The sequence below is a fragment of the Ruditapes philippinarum genome, unplaced genomic scaffold (assembly GCF_026571515.1).
Source record: "Ruditapes philippinarum isolate M1 unplaced genomic scaffold, ASM2657151v2 ctg5376_1_1_1_1, whole genome shotgun sequence".
Taxonomy (NCBI): domain Eukaryota; kingdom Metazoa; phylum Mollusca; class Bivalvia; order Venerida; family Veneridae; genus Ruditapes; species Ruditapes philippinarum.
The window spans coordinates 4,680-32,295 of NW_026857840.1; the positions used below are offsets into that span (position 1 = coordinate 4,680).

At 33.5% G+C, this 27,616-nt stretch overlaps 1 protein-coding gene and 1 long non-coding RNA gene across 2 annotated transcripts; both read right to left on the reverse strand.

The window, feature by feature from the left end:
* Positions 1-1,609: 1,609 nt before the first annotated feature.
* Positions 1,610-27,616, reverse strand: LOC132751195 (ribose-5-phosphate isomerase-like). The gene is made up of 8 exons (XM_060741332.1): positions 27,415-27,616; positions 22,549-22,609; positions 20,928-20,983; positions 20,144-20,203; positions 19,021-19,154; positions 17,616-17,757; positions 14,730-14,829; positions 1,610-5,272 (listed from the first exon to the last, which is right to left on the reverse strand). The coding sequence occupies exons 1-8, from the start codon at positions 27,580-27,582 to the stop codon at positions 5,190-5,192; spliced, it is 804 nt and encodes a 267-aa protein (XP_060597315.1). The 5' UTR covers positions 27,583-27,616; the 3' UTR covers positions 1,610-5,189.
* Positions 9,236-11,096, reverse strand: LOC132751203 (uncharacterized). Its single transcript, XR_009628649.1, has 3 exons — positions 10,676-11,096; positions 10,179-10,249; positions 9,236-9,847 (listed from the first exon to the last, which is right to left on the reverse strand). It is a non-coding gene; the product is annotated as an uncharacterized LOC132751203 (long non-coding RNA).

A 27,616-nucleotide genomic window follows, 5' to 3' on the forward strand; every position in this document is an offset into this window, starting at 1 on the left:
GTTATGGTTGTGCACAATTCATTTGAAACATTTCGATTATAAAAAAATGTTGTTTGATTGTGAATGAAAAGATTTAATTCTACTTTATGAACACTTATCATAATAAAAAATTTAATCAATTCAGTAACAGGACAGTCATGAAATACGTTAATTTATTCGAAATGAAGTATTTCAATTACTGTCCATCAATTCTTATTAATAACCGGGAAATAACTGTATGAACTTGATAATAACCGGGAAATATCTGAAGATATCATCTATATTCATAACTATGAAGGAGAAAAATAAACAAATTAGTGAGGTTACCAACTTTAATCCTTGATAAATTGTTAAATGTATGTAGTCGACATCTAACCAGTTATACGAATGAAATGTTTTTTGAAAAGTGGCAATTTTCTAAGTGACGATGGGCCGTACTTCACATACGAGTCAACATGTGAGTAATGTTGTTATAGAAATACATATTTCATGAAAAGGCCTATTAAAATCTACAAGACAAATATTACGTTATGTTAAATGTCCTTTCAAACAAAGTTTGATTTTTATTTCAGAAAGGGCCATCTGTAAATTAAAAATACACGTGGATTAAAATGGGCCTGAGAAAAGTACAAAAATACATGTACGATCTTCAGCTATCATCTTTTTCATAACTTTTTGTTTGTTTTAATTGTCCCAGCTCATTTATGTAAGAAATTCAAATTTAATGTCCGTATGCTTTTACACCTCAGTGCAGTCCTTTTAAGTTATTAAGGGCAATAACTCTAACTCATGGGCATATTTCAGATTTTATAGATTTAGCTAAGCGTCATTCCCTTTGATCCACACGGCAGAATACATGTAGGTATCCCTGCAATATTGCACTTTCATAAAATGTATTTAACAACTCCTTTGTTTAACCCAACCACACTGACAGTCTGTTTGTTATGTTGATTTTTACACTGATTTTAACATATATTTGGTCATATCTCTGCAGCATGTACATCCATCGTTCTGGCTTTCCGGGATAACTAACTAATAACTGGAAAAACCAATGCCTGCCAGAAAATAACATTACCCCATCCCCCACCCCCCCCCCAAAAAAAAGAAGAAATAATGACCGACTGAATCCACATAATGTCTAAATAAAGGGTGAGAGACAAATGACCATTAAACTCAATGGCCAAGATAAACTGTCCCAGACATTTCCCCTCGCTCTTGTGAGCGGCCCTTTCATAACAAATTCAATGCTCTCCTTTTTGATCTAAAGAAATTGCATTAACTCATTGATCCCGGTGTTAAACAAATTTCATCTCGACTGCTAAAGCAGGCGGACAGACAATACTATTCCATTCGATTAAGTTTACGTGACTTTATTTTAGTTAGATTGTCTTGGAAGCTACACAAGGCTTATTGAAACACTCTCGTATCCGTTCCTGGAGCCAACCAGTACTAAAGCAATGAATGTAACGTTTCTTGCTCAAGGAAACAAAAGCTTGCCCTTGACAGGGTCCGAACAACCCACGCGGCCAAATTTAATTTCATTTTCCGAGTAAATGAAGATAATGTAAAGAAAGGTATGAACACATGAACTTGACAAAAGGCAGGACATAATGAAAGACAGACAGTCAAATTGTTGACTATACAATCAAGCTGTTTTAATAAAATTTCTATAATCTACAAACTGGTTGAACTTGAAATCAAAACAGAAACATCTATTTTCTAAAAACAAATTCACCCTATCTAACATTTAAGAAACATGTTTGTGAGGTAGTCAAAAAATCTAACAAACTAACTTTTAACACAACAGATCTCAGAAAAAAAAGAAGAATCTAAACACCATAGGCGTAGCAATTTCAATTAGTTCCGTATATACCCTCATTGTTTACGTCACTCTATACTGGTATGAATAACTTCTAACATTTAATTCGCTTCAGAATTAGAATGTTCTATTCAAGATGGATTAATCATGTACTACATTTATATCATTAATTTAAAAAAATTATGATACATTTTTTGTAATACCTCACCAGTCTGTGCAGCTATCCGGCTTTTCTGGATAACTAACCAGTAATTACCAATCTCTCCTTTTCTGGATAACTAACCAGTAAATACCAATCTCTCCTTTTCTGGATAACTAACCAGTAATAACCGATCTCTCCTTTTCTGGATAATAACCAGTAAATACCAATCTCTCCTTTTCTGGAAAACTAACCAGTAATTACCAATCTCTCCTTTTCTGGATAACTAACCAGTAATTACCAATATCTCCTTATCTGGATAACTAACCAGTAAATACCAATCTCTCCTTTTCTGGATAACTAACCAGTAAATACCAATATCTCCTTTTCTGGATAACTTACCAGTAATTACCAATCTCTCCTTTTCTGGATAACTAACCAGTATATACCAATCTCTCCTTTTCTGGATGACTAACCAGTAATTACCAATATCTCCTTATCGTGATAACTAACCAGTAAATACAAATCTCTTTTTCTGGATAACTAACCAGTAATTACCAATCTCTCCTTTTCTGGATAACTAACCAGTAATTACCAATCTCTTCTTTTCTGGATAACTAACCAGTAATTACCACTCTCTCCTTCCAGTAATTATCAATCTCTCCTTTTCTGGATAACTAACCAGTAATTACCAATTTCTCCTTTTGTGGATAACTAAACAGTAATTACCAATCTCTCCACAAATGACAGACTTCTAACTGCACATGACAAATGACTATTAGATTCAATGTTCAAGATCAATTCTAGTTACTGTAGTGAAATTATACCCTCTCTAAGGATCAAACCAGCAACCTCTGGTTTACAGAATTAAACTGATTGACCTTGAACCTTGTTTTCGAATCATACAATCTATTCAAACAAGGACTGTATAAGTTTCTCTATTCTCTATAGTCTGTTTTGTCAAGTTGAAAAATCTTAACATGAGATTCTTTAAATAAACACAAGTTTTATATAATTTAGATATTTTCACATCACAACAAAATATAAACATACACATCTATTGTTCTGGTTAATTAAGAGGCAGATTTTTGTTATAATATAATATACATATAATATGATTACTGGTTATTTAACACTGAACTGTACAATACTGATTACAGGAATATATTTTGAGGAGCATGAACACACAGTTTAAGATAGTGCAAGTGGTTGAAGATCAGTAAAGTTATATGCTTTAACACATAACTTGCTGAATTTGTGTAATTTAATTGCCCCAATTTTAATCTATAACATTCCATTCCGAATGTAAGGGTTTTTATATTGAAATTTAATACAAGAAGGAAAGAATAACCACTTTTGATTTCCAGCAGTCAGGGATTAAAATCTACAGAGTATGGCGTCTCGGGACAGTCACCTCATTTCTGGGACATTCCCGGTCATCTGGGACGTTATGGCATGTATGTTTGTTTGTTTGTCTAAGTGGGTTTTACGTCACACAGACGCATTATAGGTCATATGGCGACGTTCCAGCTTTACTTTCCATTATTTTAGGCACAAACGGGCACCTGAGTAGAACCACCGACGTTCCGTAAGCTAGCTGGATAGCTTCCTCACATGAAAGAATCCAAAGTCCCTGTCTGGATTCGAACCAACAGCGGTGAGGGCCATGTATGTCTACACAATCTTGTTATCATTAACATAAAAATGTCCTTGTTTTAAAATAATATATTTGATCTCTATTAAATATAGCCAGCAATTCACATACAAAATGTGACCTTAAAGAAACTCCACTGAGGTCCAAAGGCCTAAATCATAAAATTTCAAATTCTGGGACACTTAAATCAGAAAATGATTAAAAAATAATTACGAAATATAGTCGGAAATATATTGAAAATTGTACTTTAGTGCTATTATTAGTCTGATTTGTGTGAAAACGTTGCAACACTTTTCAATTTTTGGTCATTTTTCACAATTAGAATAATTATTCTGGAAAAAGTGAATGATCTGAGTTTTGCAAACAAGTTATTGGTCTAGATCTTCATGAAATGGTACATATAAATCTCGAAAATTTATTTTAAGCATTGCCATGTCAAAAATGTCAGTGCAGTCCCTTTAAATGCTATGCTTTTGAAAGCAATATGTGATTTATAGCACACGTTTATTACAACATATTAATTAATATCATACGTATCTGGTGTCACAAATATCTGTCTAAATACATCTGATGGTCCCAAAAATACATTCTTTACATACAAATTGTCTTTCATTTCATCTTAAGAATTGTAGACAATAACAAATACACTTGTAATACTAACAACAATAAATGCATGTCAATTTTGTTTTAAAAAAAAGATATTATATATTAATGCAACAATGTTGAAACTAGCTGATTTTGTATGATTGGTTTTAGGAAGATTGTCCAGCACCGTCTGGGAATCTAACCAAGGTCATCTGATTAATAGTCCAACGCTAAATGGGCAGTGCGAAGTTTTAACAACTTTATACGAAACCATATATATGTTAGGATTGTAGTTTATCAGGCAAGTAACCATTCATTTTGGTTTACTCATTCATAAATAATGTACGAGCACAGCACAAACCAGATAACAAAGAGATTATAACCAGGGTGATATTCTTTCAATATTCTTTCAATGTAATACTGAAAATGCTTGCTGTAAAATCAATGCATTTGTGAAAAAATATTCAGTGCTTTTTTGTTTTATTTCGAACCCTTAGCTGACACCTCTTCCGGTGATTTCTAAAAATAACAGAGAATGTGTACCTTATAATTCTAATTCACATAAAGTACAAAGGAATAAATGCTGCTACCTGCAGTCTTAGTAAATATCAAAACTAGAAATATGTACAATATTCTTTAACATCAGACAAAACTTTACACAACAAATGTTTTTCAGAAACTTTTCACAAAATGTTAATCAGAAAGTTAACACAAAAAATATTTTTTACAAACTTTACACAAAAAATATTTTTCAGAAACTTTACCAAAAAATATTTTTCACAAACTTTACACAAAAAAATACTTTTCAGAAACTTAATACACACAAAACATGTATCAGAAACTTTCCACAGTCAAAAAATATACAATGAATTTGATTTGTGATATGAAAAAAAAGAGCAAATCTTGAATACATATAGCTTATGTGTATAGAAACACTGTCAAAAATATATGTGAACACAGTAAAGAAGTGATTTAACACTGTATGGCAGCAACTTTTCCGGTTTCTTCACTGCCTACCTCATCAACACAGATCCGTCTGGCTGTCCAAAGTATGCTTTCTTGGCCATGTTTACAAACAAGCCTGTCTCTACCACACCTAACATAAAGACAAATTAAAAAAGTTTGCTTTATTATTTCATACTATAAGGATCTTACAAAGGCTGGAAGAACAGACTGAAATATCTAGCTCTCAGGTAACTGTTTCCGGTGACTGCTCTGGGGGTAACAAGGCTGTGCCAAGTTTCCACTGAACAGTTAAAACCAGAGAGCTAGATATTCCTGTCATTGATAACTGCCAGTGTGTTTGATTCTTCTTCTGGAATATTACATACATACATGTATTAACTATATTTCAGAAAAATTTGCAAAAACTAGTATTTTCATTAAGTACTTTTTTCTAACTGTAGCGTATGAATTTAAAACTTCATTCATAATGGCAAAATGTCACCCTAACAAAGCAATTCATTCATAAAAAGCGTGTAGGAATGACATAATATAAAATTGACAACTTGTCTTGCAAGGAGGTATAAGACAGGTTTTTCTAGCACCGATACAAACAGTAGATTAATAATATCTGTCATATTTTGAAGTTAGGATCGGAAAATCTGTCCCGAGGTGACCAGCCCTTTGGGCGGTAACAAGGCTTGCCCAGTTACTGCCCATGGGCGGTCGACTGAGGGACGGATATTCCAATCCCAACTGCAAACATATGTCAGATATTTTTTTCTTGCTTATTCTTCCATATTCCAGTATATTTTTAATACTTTATCCTGAATATCAATGGAAATTTATATCATTACAACCGTAACTACTTTCGTACAACAGCGTATGAATTGCAACTTCATTCATAACATCCTAAGCATGCCGTTGTACAGCACGTGACTCATCTGTCACCCCCATGCCAGATGAAATTTCCGGTATGGGTAAATCTCACGGAAACGCCAGTCTGATATGCAAGAATATCCTGTCTGATATGCAAGAAAATTAGGAGGTCAACCATTCAACTACAGGTTCACCCCATGTGACCAGTACAGACCAAGATCAGCTGGGAAATCCATGCCTTGTTCGATATTCAGTCAGAATATATTTTAAAATTTTCGCTAAAAATGATGAATAAAATGTTTTTGTCTAGATTTTGTCCCTTTTTTTTTTGTTCCAACGAAAGACCTTAATTTGATTTTTTTTGACAATATATTTGCATGATCTTTCACTTAAAAATTAAGCTCAAAACACCCAAGGTTAGCCAAAATCATCTTTCCTGTTTCTGTGCTATTTGACTGAAACTGTGTTGGTGTGCCATCAAACAAACATAAGAAAAACACCTTACATTGAAGCTTTTGATCTAAGTGTGCAGACAATCATACTAAAAGATGTCCCATTCTCCTTGAAATTAAGCTTGATGGATGAATAACTATCATATTGTCTCCCTGCATAAGTGATAACATGCAGAAGAAAATAAGATTTATTTTTGGTAAAAAATGCCTTACTTAAATGTATCATAAACATACTTGAAGAATGATATTAAAATTGATGGAATTTCAAAATTTTATATGTGAATTGAGACAAATCTAAATAGGAGACAGAAAACCCTGCAGTCTGACAGAAAAAAAATGTTATTCCTATCATTTTATAGAAATTACACAGAATTTGTGCAGACTTGTCTTTTAAAATAATAAGGGGAAGATTTTATTTTAAGGTAATACATCTTTCTTTGACACAAACGTGCACATTAATGGCCAAGTTTTCCTTAACAAAGTTAATTTACATCTCACATATTTGTGACACTTTCCTCCTCGCAGTTATTAACGTGTCTGCACACATTTCTATACGATAAAAAGTTTTATTTCCGCTTTTACTACTCTAATATTTTTTATACTAATGCCTTTCATTAGGAATCACAGTGCACAATAATCTTGGTATATTCACAGAGAAAATAGAATTTATCTATTATGGCAGAACAAAAATTGAATGCATATTAAGACTTGTTCATTACCATATTATGAATAGAAATCAAGAGATGTTTGTAAAAAAAGTTACATGCATGAATATGCCCCTCTAATGGAAAACATTTAGTCTTGATACAAGACTTATCTTTGCTTAAGGTCACTATGACATGGCACTTAGACCAACTATCCTCAAAATCAATTGGGGTCAGTCAGCTACTGGTCATGACTAACTACCACACTTATCTTCGGACAGAAGGCCATAGCGTTTTTTAGTTATTGGTCGGACAAGATTTTAGTGGTCAAAGTCGTGGTGAACATTCTCACGGGGGAGGAAGTGTTACACGAAGGATGGAGTTCTTATGATAAATTGTTTGGAGTTCTTATGATAACTGTCACGGAGTTCCTGGAAAATGTTACGGCTTTCTGTGGAAAACTTTTCTATATACTTGGAGAACTCGCCTAAAAAATGCTTATTTTTAACTTTAAATGGGGAGTTTGAGGTGCTAAATTAAACTTTGATAATTAAGCTTGCCCTACATATTGTATTTTGTTTCAGAAAAAATCTTTTAGTCCATATTTTGTCGCCTTTTTTAAAAAAATCTGCAAGTTTTGAGAAAAATTACCAAATTACTTGCTAATTCGTACATATTGACCTTTTCATTTGTGATCTTCTTCGTTGCTATACTTAATTACCTAATTATTATGGAGAGTTGCAAACATAAAGCCCGGGCTAATAAATTTATACCCGATTTTTCAAATGTTACGGAGTTCTTGCGATAACTCAAAATATGTCCTGGAGTTCTTATGATAACTTTTGTTACTGCCAGTGTGTTTTTGTGCTTAATCACGGCGCGTTTAAACGTATTTTATTAGACAATAAGTGTGTAAATCATTATGAAGCATAGTACGCTTATCATTTGCACAAAAATTTGGTTATATAACGTTGGTTTTGATCGTGTTTTTCAGTTCAAGAGATATTTTTCTTTCCTCCGTTTCTTGTGTTTTTTTGTGTTTGTTTTGGTCTTTTTTTGTGTGTGTGTTTTATATTTTATTGGAATGACTGTAAACATACTTGATGTAGAGCATTTACTTACAGGATAAAGATACGCTTTGAATCATGATTTCGTCATATATACATTATTCCTGGCAATTTTAGAGAACATTAAGTAACTATGCTATCGGTATGCATGTAAATGGTTTTCAGCAAAATAGGAGGTAGTATGCACTACCTTTATCTAAATTTAATGAGGTGGGTGTCGTCTTTATGTTTCAACGGGTATTTCAATTTCTAAAAGGTATCAGTTTTTGTCATAGAAACGTATAAAGTTCTATGACAATGATCACGGTGCATATCCATATCGGTACCCTCTTTGCGAAATCTGCTCAAACGGTACCCTCTTCGAACATGCACAGGTCATTCTCTGCTAAAAACAAACCAGCGATGGATAACAATCCAGTAAAATTTCATTGTAATAAGGAAAGGAGGTATGACACGTAGAAAAGATGTATACCACGGAACACTAGAATGTTTTATTTATGTGCTGATTTGTCATGTGTACGTTTTTTCATGTACTGCAATTCACAATAAGCTACAAAAAATCGACATGTCTTGCCTCGCCCATCACATCGACATATTTTCGGGCTGAAATGAACCTATGGCTTGATTATATATGCATCACACATATTTAATATGTTCATATACATATCATCTTCGGACAAATGGCAGTATATATTGTCAAAAATAAATGAAAAATTCATAAAAACACCCTACTTTCGGTTTTGCAGCGGCACGGGCTACCTCTCTTCATTTGAATTTTCATATCACAGGTACCCTCTCATTTTTTAACACATAGGTACCCTCAAAGCACCTCACTTATCACTTTTTTGAAAAGGAAGAGGTTAGAAAGTTCAAAAGGTAAAATTTTATATAGTTTATTTACTGCATACCTCTGCCGCAAAGGGATAAATCTATTATGTTATTCTTTACCAGATTATTAACATCTGAATAAATACTTGAAAATTGTTAACTACCTGTACGAAATTTTCTGCACGGAAATGAGGCGGAATTCAATGGCAGATTCCGCCCAGAAATTTAAATTCTCCCCCAAATATACAAGTGTTAACCATTTGCTTTTGGCACGGATTCCGGCCGGATTCCAGGCGGAAACGGGACGGATTCTGGGCGGAATTGGGACGAAATATGCAAATGAGTTGGGGCGGAATTTTGAAGCGGAATCTTGGGGCGGAATTTTGAAGCGGAATCTTGGGGCGGAATTTTGAAGCGGAATCTCGGGGCGGAATTTCAGAACGGAATTTTGGAACGGAATTGTCAAACAAAATTCTGGGCGGAATTCTGGGACAGAATTCATGGGGGCGGAATTTTTATGAGTTTAACATGATCACATTTTTTTGGGATAAAATTATCAATAATGTATCACATTAAATTTTCTTTCACAAAATTTAATACATATCCTTTAGTCCAAATACAGAATAGAATACCATACATTCACTATAACACAAACAGTTTTTTTCTACCTGCAGGTTTTGGTAGGTACTGGTTTTCTTAGAATCCAACACTTTGTTTTTTTGCAATTTTTTTGCTGAGAGTGTTTCAATCATAAATTTGTTTCAAATGTTTCTGATTATTTAAATTACTATTTCTTTAATTGATGTCTGTTTTAAGTCCACTGCCTGTGTTTCCAAGAACTTCTTGTGGTTGTGCTCACCTTTAATAATAAAATTAATAATTAATTAAACAAAAATGTAGTAATGAATTATGTTTGATTGCATAATTATATGCAGTTATATTTCATATTTTTTGATAATATCAAATTTTATGTTTCAACAGTATTAAATATTAACAGTGCTTATGCATATTCAAAAATACTAAAGCTTACGCAGTATCTTATTTCAGTGCACACTAAGTGTTTAAGAATTGCTCTGTATAAGAATTAATTAACTGCTTTATTTGTGACACTTTTTATTACTGGTAATCTGGTTATGTATTTTTTCAAGGAAAGATGTTGAATAGTAAAGTATTGAGATTTAAAAATATACCTTTTCAGGATTAATACTGCACATCTTTATTGAAACACCTTGCATCTCACAGTCAGCACTTAACTCCCAGTCTGAAATTATGAGTGTAAAATGTAATTTTAGATTGTTCCATTGAAAACACGTTCACATACATGTAAAATAATAAATGATTATGATGACCCTGTTCAGCTGTACAAAACTTCTGAATTTGTACCATTTATTCCTATTTAATCAAATTGACTTAATTTGTTTAATTTCCAGGAAATGAAAAAGATCTACTACATGCTATTAATTTATACAATACACACAATCATTATATAGAATCATTGAATAATTTATATTTTACAGTCATTAAACATGTAATAAAGATTTAAAACAATTATCAGAAAAAAACAAATGTATGAAGTTGAAAATATAAAAACAACATTGACCTCTTGTTACAAATTTTAGTTTGCTACCATTGATAGTTTGATATAAAACTTGTTTCAGCATTAATGTAACTAAAGGTTTATGATTACCTGATTATGTTGTTCATCTCCTTGTCCCATGTTTTCACACTTATTTATCATACCAATACTAAAACACTTTGAGATCTTAAACAAAAGTATATCTCCAAAATTGTTAAAATATCAAGTACATCCTCTGTTAATAGCACTCTTTTTGCTGACCCAGATATCTTAGAATTCAAAATTCACAACTGTATAACTGCATGGACAGGTCAATCATTATGTAAAACAGGGTTAATTTACTCATCATCTCAACCTCCATTCATTGAATGTAACAAAAATTCAAGTAACAAATAGATATAGATATAGAATTTAAAAATCATTACAAATTTCTGAACAAAAAAAAAATTGCAATGTCCTAGACAAATTCTGCATATGAAATTTATAATGTTATCTCTCCCCAAAATAATTCAATGGAACAGCCTGATCTGTTGGAATGACCAGTCATGCAAAGAGTTTAAGATGGTGGGAAACTGCCGGTCAGTTGAGTTTTATCAGAGCTCTGATCTGTGTAGTGTAAAATCTCAGTGGATGTATATTGTAGTAATTATTTACCTAAATGAAAGCAATTATTGGGCAGTATTGGCTGGTCAATTCTATATAGATTAAAAGGGCATACTATATGAGATTATTTCATGCAATGTTTTTGTTTTGTTTTTGTTTATTTTTTTATAACAAAATCATGATTTCTTAGAGTTTAAAATGGCAAGCACACTATCTTGTCCTGTGGCTGTCCTGATATTCAAATTTAAACAGCATTCTTATTTCAATGTTGCTTTTTATAAACTTAAGCATTTTGGAGGTGAATGTTTTCAAGTTCTACACTAAGATTATTACAGTTGTTTTTCAGTACAAAAAAGATTTGCTAAATTAGTCTGACAATATATCATTTGCCACAATATTTAAAAACATTGTTTCAAGGTATATTTTAATGTCTAAAAAATAACCCTATTTATTCTAAAAATACACCTGTAATTATTGGTCAAGTATCATGCTTCAACAAAAATAATAAGTACAGTTGGTAAAATTTCAATGTCTGCAAGTGCAAAAACAAGAGTTAACAATTATGATTTAGACATCTTATACATGTATGTGAAATTCTGTTCAAGAAAAATGTTTAAGAATAGAACCGCCCATAGTGAAGACCATTCCTTCCCAAGAAAATTTCAAAGTTGAAAATTCTGTCCAAGATGAAATGTTTAAGTATAAATTCTGCTCCAAATAAAATTCCAGCCGGAATTTTTCTAGTTTTCCGCCCAGAAAAGTGAACAAAATATTTTTCTTGTGAGACGGAATGACACGGAATTTGCGTTTCCGTTCCTGGTCCGCCCAGAAATCACTGATTCCGTGTCAATTCCGTGCCAATTCCGCCCAGAATCCGTGCCAAAATTTCGTACAGGTATCAGTATATTTTATGTGCAATTTGGAAAAAACAAAGGAATCAAATTAACTACAATAGCAACAAGTGACATTATAAACATATAGCGGGATCCAGTTAACATTCTTTCAAAGGTAGGACGGAGTTTGTTGTTGTTTGTTTTTAGTTTTTTTTTCCTTCATCAGGTACGTTTGTTATTTTTAGTTTATATAAATTTATTTTAGTTCGATTGTGTTGGAAGCTATAAGCTTTTATTGAAACACTCTCGAATCTGTTCCTGAAACCAACCAGTACTAAGCAATGAGTGTAAAGTTTTTTGCTCAAGGAAACAAGGGCTTGCCCATGTCAGGGTTGAACGCACGCGGTCAGCAATCCTTAGATTACTAGTCCGACGCGTGAAAGTGATAAGTTAGGTGCTTTGAGGGTACCTATGTGTTAAAAAATGAGAGGGTACCTGTGATATGAAAATTCAAATGAAGAGAGGTAGCCCGTGCCGCTGCAAAACCGAAAGTAGGGTGTTTTTATGAATTTTTCATTTATTTTTGACAATATATACTGCCATTTGTCCGAAGATGATATGTATATGAACATATTAAATATGTGTGATGCATATATAATCAAGCTCATTTTTTAACACATAGGTACCCTCAAAGCACGACATATACTTTTATGTGTTAATCGCTAAGTATGTAATATTTATATAAAAGTAAGAAATAGTACATACATACTTAACGATTAACGCAAATAAAAGCATATCTCGTGCTTTGAGGGTACCTATGTGTTCAAAAATGAGAGGGTACCTGTGATATAAAAATTCAAATGAAGAGAGGTAGCCTGTGATGCTGCAAAACCGAAAGTAGGCGAAAGTAGGGTGTTTAAATTATGAATTTTTCATTTAATTTTGACAATATATACTGCCATTTGTCCGAAGATGATATATATATATGAACATATTAAATATGTGTGATGCATATATAATCAAGCCATAGGTTCATTTCAGCCCGAAAAAAATATGTTGATGTGATGGGCGAGGCAAGACATGTCGATTTTTTTAAGCTTATTGTGAATTTGCAGTACATGAAAAACGTGCACATGACAAATCAGCACATAAATAAAACATTGTAGTGTTCCGTGGTATACATCTTTGCTACGTGTCATACCTCCTTTCCTTATTACAATGAAATTTTACTGGATTGTTATCCATCGCTGGTTTGTTTTTAGCAGAGAATGACATGTGCATGTTCGAAGAGGGTACCGTTTGAGCAGATTTCGCAAAGAGGGTACCGATATGGATATGCACCGTGATCATTGTCATAGAACTTTATACGTTTCTATGACAAAAACTGATACCTTTTAGAAATTGAAATACCCGTTGAAACATAAAGACGACACCCACCTCATTAAATTTAGATAAAGGTAGTGCATACTACCTCCTATTTTGCTGAAAACCATTTACATGCATACCGATAGCATAGTTACTTAATGTTCTCTAAAACTGCCAGGAATAATGTATATATGACGAAATCATGATTCAAAGCGTATTTTTATCCTGTAAGTAAATGCTCTACATCAAGTATGTTTACAGTCATTCCAATAAAATATAAAAAAACACACACACAAAAAGACCAAAACAAACACAAAAAACACAAGAAACGGAGCTAAGAAAAATATCTCTTGAACTGAAAAACACGATCAAAACCAACGTTATATAACCAAATTTTTGTGCAAATGATAAGCGTACTATGCTTCATAATAATTTACACACTTATTGTCTAATAAAATACGCTTAAACGCGCCGTGATTAAGCACAAAAACACACTGGCAGTAACAAAAGTTATCATAAGAACTCCAGGACATATTTTGAGTTATCGCAAGAACTCCGTAACATTTGAAAAATCGGGTATAAATTTATTAGCCCGGGCTTTATGTTTGCAACTCTCCATAATAATTAGGTAATTAAGTATAGCAACGAAGAAGATCACAAATGAAAAGGTCAATATGTACGAATTAGCAAGTAATTTGGTAATTTTTCTCAAAACTTGCAGATTTTTTAAAACAAGGCGACAAAATATGGACTAAAAGATTTTTTTCTGAAACAAAATACAATATGTAGGGCAAGCTTAATTATCAAAGTTTAATTTAGCACCTCAAACTCCCCATTTAAAGTTAAAAATAAGCATTTTTTAGGCGAGTTCTCCAAGTATATAGAAAAGTTTTCCACAGAAAGCCGTAACATTTTCCAGGAACTCCGTGACAGTTATCATAAGAACTCCAAACAAGTAATCATAAGAACTCCATCCTTCGTGTAACACTTCCTCCCCCGTGATTCTTCTCTAGATTTTTGTTGCTCAATTTTTTGGAAACATTTTGCTCATATGGAGACATGCAGCTTTAAAGCATATTTTTATCTCTATGATTGTGTTTTAAGTTACATCAACAATGTTAAGGTAATATGGCAACTTTCCAGCTTCACAGGTAAATGAAAATACCCTTTCAGACACAAGCTGGCACCCGAGTAGAACCACTGAGCTAGCTGGATAGCTTCCCTTCATGAAACAATTCAATGTTCCTAGCAAGACTCGAACCCATAACAGAAAGAGGCATGTGGTTTGAAGTTTGCGACCAGAACCACTCGACCCTATTTTAAAGTATGAGTCTAGATTTTGAAGAATATGATAATCACCCTACCTGGTATCATTTTCAACTTTGTGTTTATTTCTTGCCAGTTGCCAGGTTTATCAAATACCCAGTCCAATATAAAGTTTCCATTATCTGTCACAACTGGTCCCTGAAACATTTTGTTATAAGTTAAACTTATCCTACGGAACATCATAAATATACTTGTCATGCTTCCTCTTTTGGAAATGTCCACTTTACCAACTTTGGGTATAATTATGAAGTTGAAAATTTAAAGTTGGTCAGCAACAAGTTTAAATTCTTGACAGGCAGCACAACTTTGTAAATTAGTGTAGCAAGAAATCAACATATTCCTAACACTAACAATAAAAAAACAAACTTTAAACAGTTTTTTTTTTACTTTTCATAACAATTTCCACACATTCTGTAGGTATAACAAGATATCATTATAAATGCTTTGAAACCAAAATTGTAAATCATCAAAACCAATAAAAACATTTATTTAAATATGAGACACATAATTCAAAACATTATTTCATGTTTCTTGGTTTATACACAGATGTTAACACACTAATATATTTTGGCCATTTTACGGTTTAGAAATGTTGACTAATTAGGGGAGATTGTGTTTAAACGACCTGATAGCTCTGAGTAGATAGAGGCACATAAGAGTAGTCAGAAGGTCCTGGGTTAGAATCTCGGTCAGGTTTCACATTTTTTCACCCTTTGACATTTGGCACCCAAGGTGAAGCCATGACTGCATGTAGACATTGCTACGTAACACTGAGAAATTCGATGACCAATTTCAATGTAGCGGAGAAGTATGTCATGGTTTGGAACTGTTCACTTATAAAGCCATTACCCCATGAGCATTTTGTGAAAAATGGGTCAAAGACAGAAAAGGCCGGGTTGCATTTGTACACCAAATATCATGAGGCTGTGATGTTACGAAAAAAATTTTCCATTGACCCATTAATGTCGAAAATTTAATTCAGTAGGTAATTAGGTAGTGGATTAGCTACACACCTAAAATCGAATGCTGTCAATGCTGTATGCCAAATATCAAGAGGCTGTGATTAGTAGTTTCTGAGAAAAATGTTACGAAAATTTCCTACCATTGACCATTAATGTGAACAGGAAGTGGATGAGCTGCAGACTTGAAATCAAATCCAAAAGTATGGGACCATGTGTCAATGCTGCATGCCAAATATCAAGAGGCTGTGATAAGTAGTTGCTGAGAAAACTGTTACGAAAATTTCCTACCATTGACCATTAATGTCGAAAAATCTAACTAATTTAACTAAGTGGATAAACAGGAAGTGGATGAGCGACAGACCTGAAATCAAAACCATCAGTATGGGACCATGTGTCAATGCTGTATGCCAAATATCAAGAGGCTGTGATAAGTAGTTGCTGAGAAAACTGTTACGAAAATTTCCTACCATTGACCATTAATGTCGAAAAATCTAACTAATTTAACTAAGTGGATAAACAGGAAGTGGATGAGCGACAGACCTGAAATCAAATCCCACAGTATGGGACCATGTATCAATGCTGTATGCCAAATATCAAGAGGCTGTGATAAGTAGTTGCTGAGAAAACTGTTACGAAAATTTCCTACCATTGATGTTGAAAAATCTAACTAATTTAACTAAGTGGATAAACAGGAAGTGGATGAGCGACAGACCTGAAATCCAATCCCACGGTATGGGACCATGTGTCAATGCTGTATGCCAAATATCAAGAGGCTGTGATAAGTAGTTGCTGAGAAAACTGTTACAAAAATTTCCTACCATTGACCATTAATGTCAAAAAATCTAACTAATTTAACTAAGTGGATAAACAGGAAGTGGATGAGCGACAGACCTGAAATTGAATCCCACGGTATGGGACCATGTGTCAATGCTGTATGCCAAATATCAAGAGGCTGTGATAAGTAGTTGCTGAGAAAACTGTTACGAAAATTTCCTACCATTGACCATTAATGTCGAAAAATCTAACTAATTCAACTAAGTGGATAAACAGGAAGTGGATGAGCGACAGACCTGAAATCGAATCCCACGGTATGGGACCATGTGTTAATGCTGTATACCAAATATCAAGAGGCTGTGATACGTAGTTGTTGACAAAACTGTTACGAAATTTTTTTCATTTCAGCATTGGTTACACGTTACCTTATGATCGACCTGGGGTCATTCTTAGCCTCTCACAAGGCCAAAATTTTCTTGGTGATGAGGGGGACTACCGCCCCCCTTCAAACCCCCCAAACAGAATGGGGCACATCCCCCTTCTGGCAACCCCCTGATGTATCTTTTGGATGGGGGATGGTGCCGAAAAAGTGGTCACATTTTTTAACAACATTTCTCAAACAAAAACAAGTGTTTGGGGGCCTAAATAAGGCATTTTTTCACCATTTGAGAAAGCAAAAAAGGGGGGGGGGTGAAAAAGGCGTAGAAAGGCGTATATATCTGGTAATGGGTTAAGTGAGATAGTGTGTCAGTGACCAGATTGCTCTGTCAATAAAGCATAGGAACAGTATTCAATGGTCCCAGGTTTGAGCCCTGGTCAGTCTGCTATTTAGTTTCCTCACCATAATTATTGAACAGTTCTAAACCATGAAAGTCGTATCTTGTTGGCCTACCAGTTTTCCTGGATAATAAACTAATAATTATCAATTTCTCCCTAAGTGACAGACTACTAATTTCACATGATTTCTGACTCAATGTCCAAGATCTATTGTCACAAAGAAAATACCTCTATCCCAAGCTTTCATTTCATATGTTTAAATTATGAATAAATTTGTGTCAACCCCATGGTCAAAATAACTGACATATTAAGCTGAATACATTCTCCTTTCAATATTCTATTCATCTGTATAACTACCTAATAATTCTGCTTGAAAATCAAAAATATTTTCAAATATTAGTTTAAATTTACCATTTTACTTTTGCCCATTCTAAGCTGAGCTGATCCACCAAGTAGCTCCACAATCTGCAGCTGTATAGGTCTGTATGCAATGTCTATCACCTCTAATGGAATGCCCTGTTTCCAAGTTGTTCCCAAAGTTTCCACATTTTTTCTGACAAATTATAATCATATTGTGTGTTAATGTATGTTGATATTTTCTGTTGGGTATTTAGTCGCATCAACACAGTATAGGTCAACTGGCGACTTTCAAGCCTTACTGGTAGAGGACCTCAGGTACCTTTCTAAGAATTATTTCAGACACAAACAGGCACATGAGTAGGACCACCGGCATTCCGTACGCTGGCTGGTATCTTCAGTGGTGAAGGCAAGCAGTTTGATGTCAAAACATCAACCACTCAGCCATAAGGGGTATAAATATATGTCAGTTTCAAAAATCCTTATAGAGTACAGGTATAACATTTTTGAGAAAAGTGTTTATTTAGTTTTAAGTCAAACCATGACTATTAAGGTTATATTGCTACTTTCCCATGCTAATGGTAGAGGAAGACCTCTGGTATCCCATCATGCATTTTTTTTGGTTGGGTTTTACATTGCACCAACAAAGTAAAAGTCATACAGCAACAGTCCTGCTTTACTGGAGGAGGAAGACCTCAAGTGTCCCTCTTTACAGTATGAGTAGAGCAACTGATATGAGCCGCGTCATGACAAAACCAACATAGAGCGTTTGCGACCAGCATGGATCCAGACCAGCCTGCGCATCCGCGCAGTCTGATCAGGATCCATGCTGTTCGCTATCAGTTTCTCTACTTGTAATAGGGTTGGTAAGCGAACAGCATGGATCCTGATCAGACTGCGCGGATGCGCAGGCTGGTCTGGATCCATGCTGGTCGAAAAACCATTATGTTGGTTTTGTCGTGACGCGGCTCATATTCTGTAAGCTAGCTAGATAGTTTTCTCACATAAAGAATCAGATGTGCAGCTCGAACTTACAGCGGTAAGAGGCAAGTGGTTTGAAGTTAACAACCTTAACTGCTCGCCTATTAATCATAGTTTAATCTCTCATTTTCACCAGGAGCGAGTAGAGACTACCTGAATTTATAAAGAATTGATAAGTTTGAGTGTGAAGGAAGCAATATCAATCAAACACTCTTGAATTTGTTCCTTGAACCAACCAATACTTAGCGATAGATGTAGAAAATCATGCTTAAGGAAACTACAGCTTTCTCAGGGTTAACCACTCAACCAAGCCACCACATACTTTCTTCAAAATTTTGCCCTAAGACAGTTCCTTATCAACTCCTTTTGAATCATCTTCACTGATCACTATTTAATTAACCTAAATTAAATTCAGAATCAAGACTTACTTACCAATTATTTATTCATTTAATGTTGAAGTATATTTATATTAACAAACCTTGAATCGGCAATTATGATCAAGGATTTCGCACAGTTAGCTACAATTTTCTCCTGAGTTAGACATCCACCTCCGCCCTTTATACACACCAAGTTGGCATCCACTTCATCTGCTCCATCAATAGCTGCATCTAACTGTATAAAATATTTAAGATATATAAGCCGCATCAGGACAAAACCAACATAATGTGTTTGTGACCAGCATGGATCCAGACCAGCATGCGTATCTGCGCAGTCTGATCAGGATCCATGCTGTTTGATATCAGTTTCTCTACTTGTAATAGGGTTGGTAAGTGAACAGCATGGATCCTGATCAGACGGCGCGAATGCCCAGGCTGGTCTGGATCCATGCTGGTCGCAAACCCATTATGTTGGTTTTGTCGTGACGCGGCTCATATATCTTTTTAAACCACTCTAGACATAAAACGTTCACAAACAAGTAAGTAAAATTTTAAAATTGAGAAAAATGTACCCTAAAGAACCTTTAACGGCCAAATTGAAAATATTGCAGTCCCCTCTTGTTTAAGCATGTTCAGCTCAGTTGGTCCAGCTGCAGAACAGTATTCCAAGAGTCCCAAGTATACACTCTCAGTCAGGCTGTGACGTTGACGCCATGGGGGACTGTGATTTCATACAGCTAAGAGTTAAATTCAAATTGCCATGTAACCCTGAGAAATTCGAGGACAAATTTCAAAACAGCTGAGGAATAGGTCATAATTTAGAACTGTTATCTATTAAGGAGAGAAGATGTTTTACCGGAAAGCTTGACTGGTTGGGTATAAAAACGCGTATTCTGAGGGCTAGAGTCCTGGTCAGGCTGCACATTTTTCTCAGTCCTTGGCAGTTATCTTTTAATTGTTTATGCATTCAGCTACATTTCTGAATAATGTTTGTTATAATGTTCCAGATGTTAAAATTAGTGGTACAGGGACAAAAGTAATATTGTGTTGGCATAAAATATTATTTATGACAAAAATATTAAAAAGTCTTCTGTACACTACATTGTATTTAAACATGACATGATATTTTTGAAATAAATGTACCTGGTTCTGTAATCTACTTACAACCACCACCCACCCCTACCCCGCCTCCATCCCCACACTATACTATTTAGTATACTACACCTTAGGATATTGCTCTAAAGTGCCAAGAACCAATCCATGATCAACAATCAACTGTTTGGCCTGAAATTGAACACAAACGACTATATATTCTTACAATATAAAATTATGTTTTGTGATAAAAAGTAATATATTTTGTAAAATTAGCATGACCAAAACAAAAATATAATGAAAATATATGATGATTAAGTGATAACTGTAATCTTTAATACATAAATTGACAATAAATCATAATTATTAAATGGCTTCATAATAAATGACTTCATGCCTTCCAAAATGAACACACTTAATCTTAAAAAAAAATATTTTTTATTGGGTTTTCCGTCACATCTTTAATATTATTATGTCATTTAATACACATCTATGGCAAGCATCTTAGTAGAACCACCAAACTTCCATAAGCTAGCTAGACACCTTCCTCACATGTAGAAATACTAAGTCTTTTGTAGGCTAGTTAGGATTCGAACAAATAGTCTTCAGGGGAAGTGGTTGGAAATCAGGGACACAAGCATCTCTCCTCCGTGTAGAGGCTAAGTAAAAGCCATATCTACAGCTGTTACAGTTGCTTGAAAAGGTTACTAACTGAATATTCTATTGTTTGGGGGTTTTTTTGTTTAAATAAAGTATAAAAGTGTAATAAGTCTCTTTAATTACTCCTTGCATATTTTCATAAACTGTCAAATTAATCAACAAACTATCAGTCTGGCTGCGGGGTTCCATAAACAAATAATTAACCAAATTTGGCCTAAATAAATAAAAATAAATATCTTAAACATAAGATACTGACCTGGAAAGAGGTAGGTATACAAATAAGCTTCAAATTTTCCTCTTTTGCTCTCTGTGCTGCAAATAAATTGATATATAATACAATACATATGTATTTACATTGTAAACTTATCACTTTTTAATCAATTTGTCAACATTCCTTAAGATAAAAAAAAAAACTTCCAATACTTCAAATACTGTATACGGTATTTAGTTGAAAAGTGTTAATGTCTATCTACTTTTGCCATTTAGGAAATGTTGTTAAACTATTTATATCTAAATGTTAAACATGTCAACATTTTCTTTTTCCTCTTCAAACTTGATGAAATGATAGTAATAACACTATCAAGTCTATTTTGTCACATTATCGTATTTTGCCACTATGATTATTATCATACTTTGTCACATTATCATATTTTGCCACTATGATTATTATCATACTTTGTCACATTATCATATTTTGCCACTATGATTATTATCATACTTTGTCACATTATTATATTTTGCCACTATGATTATTATCATACTTTGTCACATTATCATATTTGCCACTATGATTATTATCATACTTTGTCACATTATCATATTTTGCCACTATGATTATTATCATACTTTGTCACATTATCATATTTTGCCACTATGATTATTATCATATTTTGCCACTATAATTATTATCAAACTTTGTCACATTATCATATTTTGCCACTATAATTATTATCATACTTTGTCACATTATCATATTTTGCCACTATAATTATTATCATACTTTGTCACATTATCATATTTTGCCACTATAATTATTATCATACTTTGTCACATTATCATATTTTGTCACATTATCATGCCACATTATCGCATGTTGTCACATTATCATATTTTGTGACATTTTATCAAAAAAGATTTGTTTATGGTTTTAGAAATCTATGATTTCCTTAAGGAGCCATAACCTCATTAAGTTTTGGCAGTAGTATGTTCTGGTAGATTTACAGTCAAACTGTCTGTGCAAATGTGATGTGGCAATTTTTCTGTTTTACTGGCAGAGGAAGACCTCAGATGCCTATTTTGCCATTATTTTAAGCACTAGACCTGGACACCAAAGTGATATTATATCATTCCAGATGACCAACTTGCTGGTAGGGTATATATCACCACCTAGAACTGTTCACTCATTAGTCATTAGGATGAGAAACTGTCCAGCAAGACAAAGACTCCAACCTGGGACCCTCTTTTATCCTAAGTACCAGACAGTTCTAGAACATGACATATATCAAACTCAATCTCATCAAAATATACATTTGTGTAAGGTTTGGTTATGTATGTTAGTCTTGTATATAATATCTGGTACTGACTTAAAACATAACATTTAGTGCCTCTTGAACCTGTATAAATCATCGGCCATAAGGAACTTTCATCTGTCAAAACTGGAAAATGCCATCAAAACATAAAATCCTAAAATGGGCTGTACCAATAATATGTCCATCTCATCAAAATCAGATAATTGTTTGAGCTCCATTTCTTGATCATGCCTATTCTTTACACGAAAGATAGTTGAGCATCAGTTAGGATATGATTTTAATGAGATTGCATTACGGTCAAATTAACAAGACTTAATGAATATGTGACTAACAAAGAAAGATATTTACCTATTCTTTCTACAGCACTAACCACGGTGGTTCCACTCCCTATTCCTATCACCTGATTGTCCTGTTAACACATAGAAAACATAAATGTTAACTTATATACCAATAAATGCTTTGTTAAAGCTTGTGAGAAGAATATTATAAACAAAGAAAATGAGAACTGTCAGGTGCAGATCCAGGATTTTATTACCAGTTAAAAAGGGTCACAAAATTTCAACTTCTTGTGTGTTGAGCATATTCCTAAAGTGGTTGGTATTTTCCAACTTCATTGGTGCAATTTTGCCATCATTTTCAGTTAATACCTTGATGTTATTACATATTATATCTTACGTAATATACAATAGCCCAATCTCATATTTTACCTCCCTAAAGTAGGAGACCTTTAACAATTAATATTTTATTGTAATTTGCTATTTTTGCAAAACATGTGTATTGTTATTTAAAAAAATGTGAAATTCCCATACCTCAGTGTCTTTGGCCCCAGTAAATTAAGCCAATTAAGCCCCAGGGTATGTTCGAATTATTATTATTATTATTATTACTTAAAATGAAATTTTATGGTATGTCTGAACAATCACTCAATCTTATTAAAAGTTATCTGTCTAATAGGCAACAATGTGTAAAGATAGGAAATATATGTAGTGATTATCAAAACATAATTAAAGGCGTCCCACAAGGCTCAATACTTGGCCCAATTTTGTTTAATATTTTTATAAACGACATTTTCCTTTTCATAAATAAAAGTCAACTGTATAATTATGCGGATGATAACACTCTTTCTTACTCAAGCACTTGTAAAACAGACTTGGTTAGCACTTTAGAAAAAGATAGTTTAACTTTGATAGACTGGTTCTCAAACAAGAACTGTCGGAGGATAGTAACGCTCGACTATTCGAAAATTTGTCACAAGGGTGTTTCATTGAGTATAATAATGCTTACCTATATGAATACATAAAATTGTCCGAAAAGGTACAAACTCTTCAAGTTTCAATACATTCCCTTCAGTAGATATGGAGAGACAAGCTTACATGCAAAAACTTAACCAAGAATTCATGAGTCGAAAAAGGGGCATAATTATGTTAAAAAGCAATCAGAGTTATGGGACTTGTGCCAATCATCTTAGATAATCACAGAGAACAAGTGTGTGAAGTTTCAATCCATTCCCTTCAGTAGTTATGGAGATACCAGCTTACATGCAAAAACTTAACCAAGAATTTCTAAGTCGAAAAAGGGGCATAATTATGTTAAAAAGCAAATCAGAGTTATGGGACTTGTGCCAATCATCTTAGATAATCACAGAGAACAAGTGTGTGAAGTTTCAATCCATTCCCTTCAGTAGTTATGGAGATACCAGCTTACATGCAAAAACTTAACCAAGAATTTCTAAGTCGAAAAAGGGGCATAATTATGTTAAAAAGCAAATCAGAGTTATGGGACTTGTGCCAATCATCTTAGATAATCACAGAGAACAAGTGTGTGAAGTTTCAATCCATTCCCTTCAGTAGTTATGGAGATACCAGCTTACACGCAAAAACTTAACCAAGAATTTCTAAGTCGAAAAAGGGGCATAATTATGTAAAAAAGCAAATCAGAGTTATGGGACTTGTGCCAATCATCTTAGATAATCACAGAGAACAAGTGTGTGAAGTTTCAATCCATTCCCTTCAGTAGTTATGGAGATACCAGCTTACACGCAAAAACTTAACCAAGAATTTCTAAGTCGAAAAAGGGGCATAATTATGTAAAAAAGCAAATCAGAGTTATGGGACTTGTGCCAATCATCTTAGATAATCACAGAGAACAAGTGTGTGAAGTTTCAATCCATTCCCTTCAGTAGTTATGGAGATACCAGCTTACATACAAAAACTTAACCAAGAATTTCTAAGTCGAAAAAGGGGCATAATTATGAAAAAAAGCAAATCAGAGTTATGGGACTTGTGCCAATCATCTTAGATAATCACAGAGAACAAGTGTGTGAAGTTTCAATCCATTCCCTTCAGTAGTTATGGAGATACCAGCTTACATACAAAAACTTAACCACAGGGACGCCGACGCCGACAAATGGGTGACTGCATTAGCTCGATTATTCTGCGAATAGTCGAGCTAAAAATCAAATGAAGGCTAACCCTGAGAAGTTCCAGGCAATAGCTCTTGGGAAGAAAACCCGCCAGCAGAAAATTAATTTTAAATTCAAAAATATAGAAATATCATGTGATGATGAAGTAAAGCTGCTTGGTGTAAACTTAGATTTTATGTTAAATTTTAATTCACATGTGTCAAATATATGTAGGAAAGCCTCTAAACAACTGAATGTACTAAAGAGAATTGGTAAACATCTTAATAGGTTAAGCAGACTCACAATATACTACTCTTTTGTCATGTCAAACTTTAATTATTGTCCTCTTACTTGGCATTTTACCAATGAATCAAACACTAGGAAAACAGAAAAAATTCAGGAAAGAGCTTTGAGATTTATTTATGATGATTTTAACAGTAACTATGATCAACTACTTGAGAAGTCTGGCCTTATTTCTTTGAAAGTTAGGAGATTAAGAGCAATTGCTTTAGAAACGTACAAAGTTCTAAATGATATGTCTCCTGTTTATTTAAATGATTTACTACATCTTAAACATTCAAAATATAATTTTAGACACACCGATATTGTTGAGGTACCTTTACCAAGAACTGACAGATATGGTAAGAAATCTTTCCGGTATGCCGCTGCCAAACTTTGGAATCAACTTCCAGATAATTTTAGACAAACTTCATCTTTTAACCATTTTAGATCACTGATAAATACTTGCCAAGGGGAGAACTGCTCCTGTACTTCATGCAATACCACATAACGCATGTGCATCATCAAAAAAAAAGAAAAAAAAAACAAAATGTTGGCAGCGACATGCTGGATGTTTCAAGTTTTTAGTTACTTTTGCTTTGCATTTGTTTTATCACTGTGCTTGATATGAGCTGCTTTTGTGTGCTTTTAATGTGATAGATTTATTTCTATTTTTAAGTGCTATGCTTTTGTGTGCTTTTATTGTAATAGATTTATTCCTATTTTATGTGCTATGTATCATCTTTTATATACATGTATAACTTGAATGTTTGTGTGTATGCTAATGTCAGGATTGATGTTCATTATGCATATTTTAACCTTGTCATTCTATTGCTTAGTCCTAACCATGTTTTATTTATTTATATATAATTTGCTCTTTTTATAAGTTGGTCTGTCTATGCATTTTATTGTGTGTATGTATGGCTGATGTTCCTCTGCTCAAATGTTTTTGTGTCTTATATAAGCTGTGATGTGTGATCTTAACTTTTAGTATGTATATTAATGGTTTTTTTTTTATTAGATCTAATATGTATTACCTCTTACTTTTGTATGCTATTGATGAATGCTAGTACAGTGCTGTTTGTATACTCTATTTGTTAATGCAATGCTATTTGTCTTATTTTATCATAACCATTTTTGTCATTTATCATATCTTAAACATGTGTTTTATATTATTGTAGTCGGTGTAAAAAGCTCATCAGAGCTTATGTTTATTGTTGATGTATCCGACTTATAAATAAAATTTACTTGACTTGACTTGACTTGTAACACGGTGATAGGGCGATTACCACAACTTTTCCGCGCAACGTCAAAATATTATCCTTCTGACCGAGACACCGTATATTTCTGGACAAAATATTAATGGCGGGATAAACAAATTCCAGGTAATAGGTTACAAAATATCTTACTGCTGGACATTGCAAGATTATTCCAATTGTTTAAGTATTCCATCGAATTTTTGAGACAATTTATCGTTAATCTAGCACAATACAATTCACAAAAAAACACATACTTCGAAGAAATAGTGTTTACAAAAGATCATGTGTACCTCAACATGACTCGTATTTGTCACAAAAACATGTGTTATAACGACGATGTCTTTGTTCTATGACCTAACGAGCTCGTATATTTATTATGGTTAACCCTAAGTTCAAGTTCCATACAAAATTGTGTGTTTCTATCGTAAATTTCAGAGAATATATGTTGAAAAAAGGCCTACTGACCAGAATATTGGAGCACCGTACAACACTGAATTCAAACCCCGCATTCTTTTTCCGTTAGACCGATAAATACTGGCACCGTCTTCTTTTGAATTATACAATCTTCTTGCAAATATGTTTTATTTGATGAAAGATTGTTTACTTGCTGTTATGTTATGTTGCTGTTATATCATACGTTATGTTATGGAAAATTTCTGAAGGTCTGATCTGTGTTAATACTACCAGTTAGATAAGTGCAATGGTATAGATATATAGATAAGGATGTCTTTTCTTTTTCGAACTTATTCAAACTGATAAACCCCACATGGAAAGATTGAAGTTCTTGGCAGACTATACCATCTAACAACATCGAGAAACAAAAGGAATGAAATATTTGTTAATGGGAATTTCTTATTGCATACTAATTTGATTAAAGTTGCAAAAGTCATAACATAAATTTTCATGGTGTAGTTTTTGCAGGAACCCGGGTAATATTTCCATAATCTCTTCAGTCATGGTCTCCAATGTGCTTTTTTTAAACAATCTTTTGCGAAAGTTTGACTTCATATTCTTTTTCTTATGTGGTGCATTAAGCATATCGTCCTGAAATACAGGGAGGCGCTGATCCATTGGTATATACATGTACAATATTGCTGGTATCATAATAAATAATCGTAGTAATATTTACACATTAAATTCACACCTCTAATGTTACTTTTTATACGCTTTTTTTATCTTATTCCGAATATCAGTTATTTGATACAATTTCAAATAAAATATCAAACATAAAATTTAATAGTATTTCACAGTTTAAAATGAAAGTAGAATATTTACCGATATATGGTTGTTGACAGCCTCTATGGCTGCAGCTTTCTTGCCAGCTTGGATTCCCTCCATTAACGAACAGTTAATTCTACCTAAAGAAAAATACTTTGTGGTAAACTGGAATGTTTGTTTGATGAAATTTGACAATAACTTAGTTTGACATTTCACATTTCGCATGCTTTCTATTTCCGTGTACACTAATCGACAAACT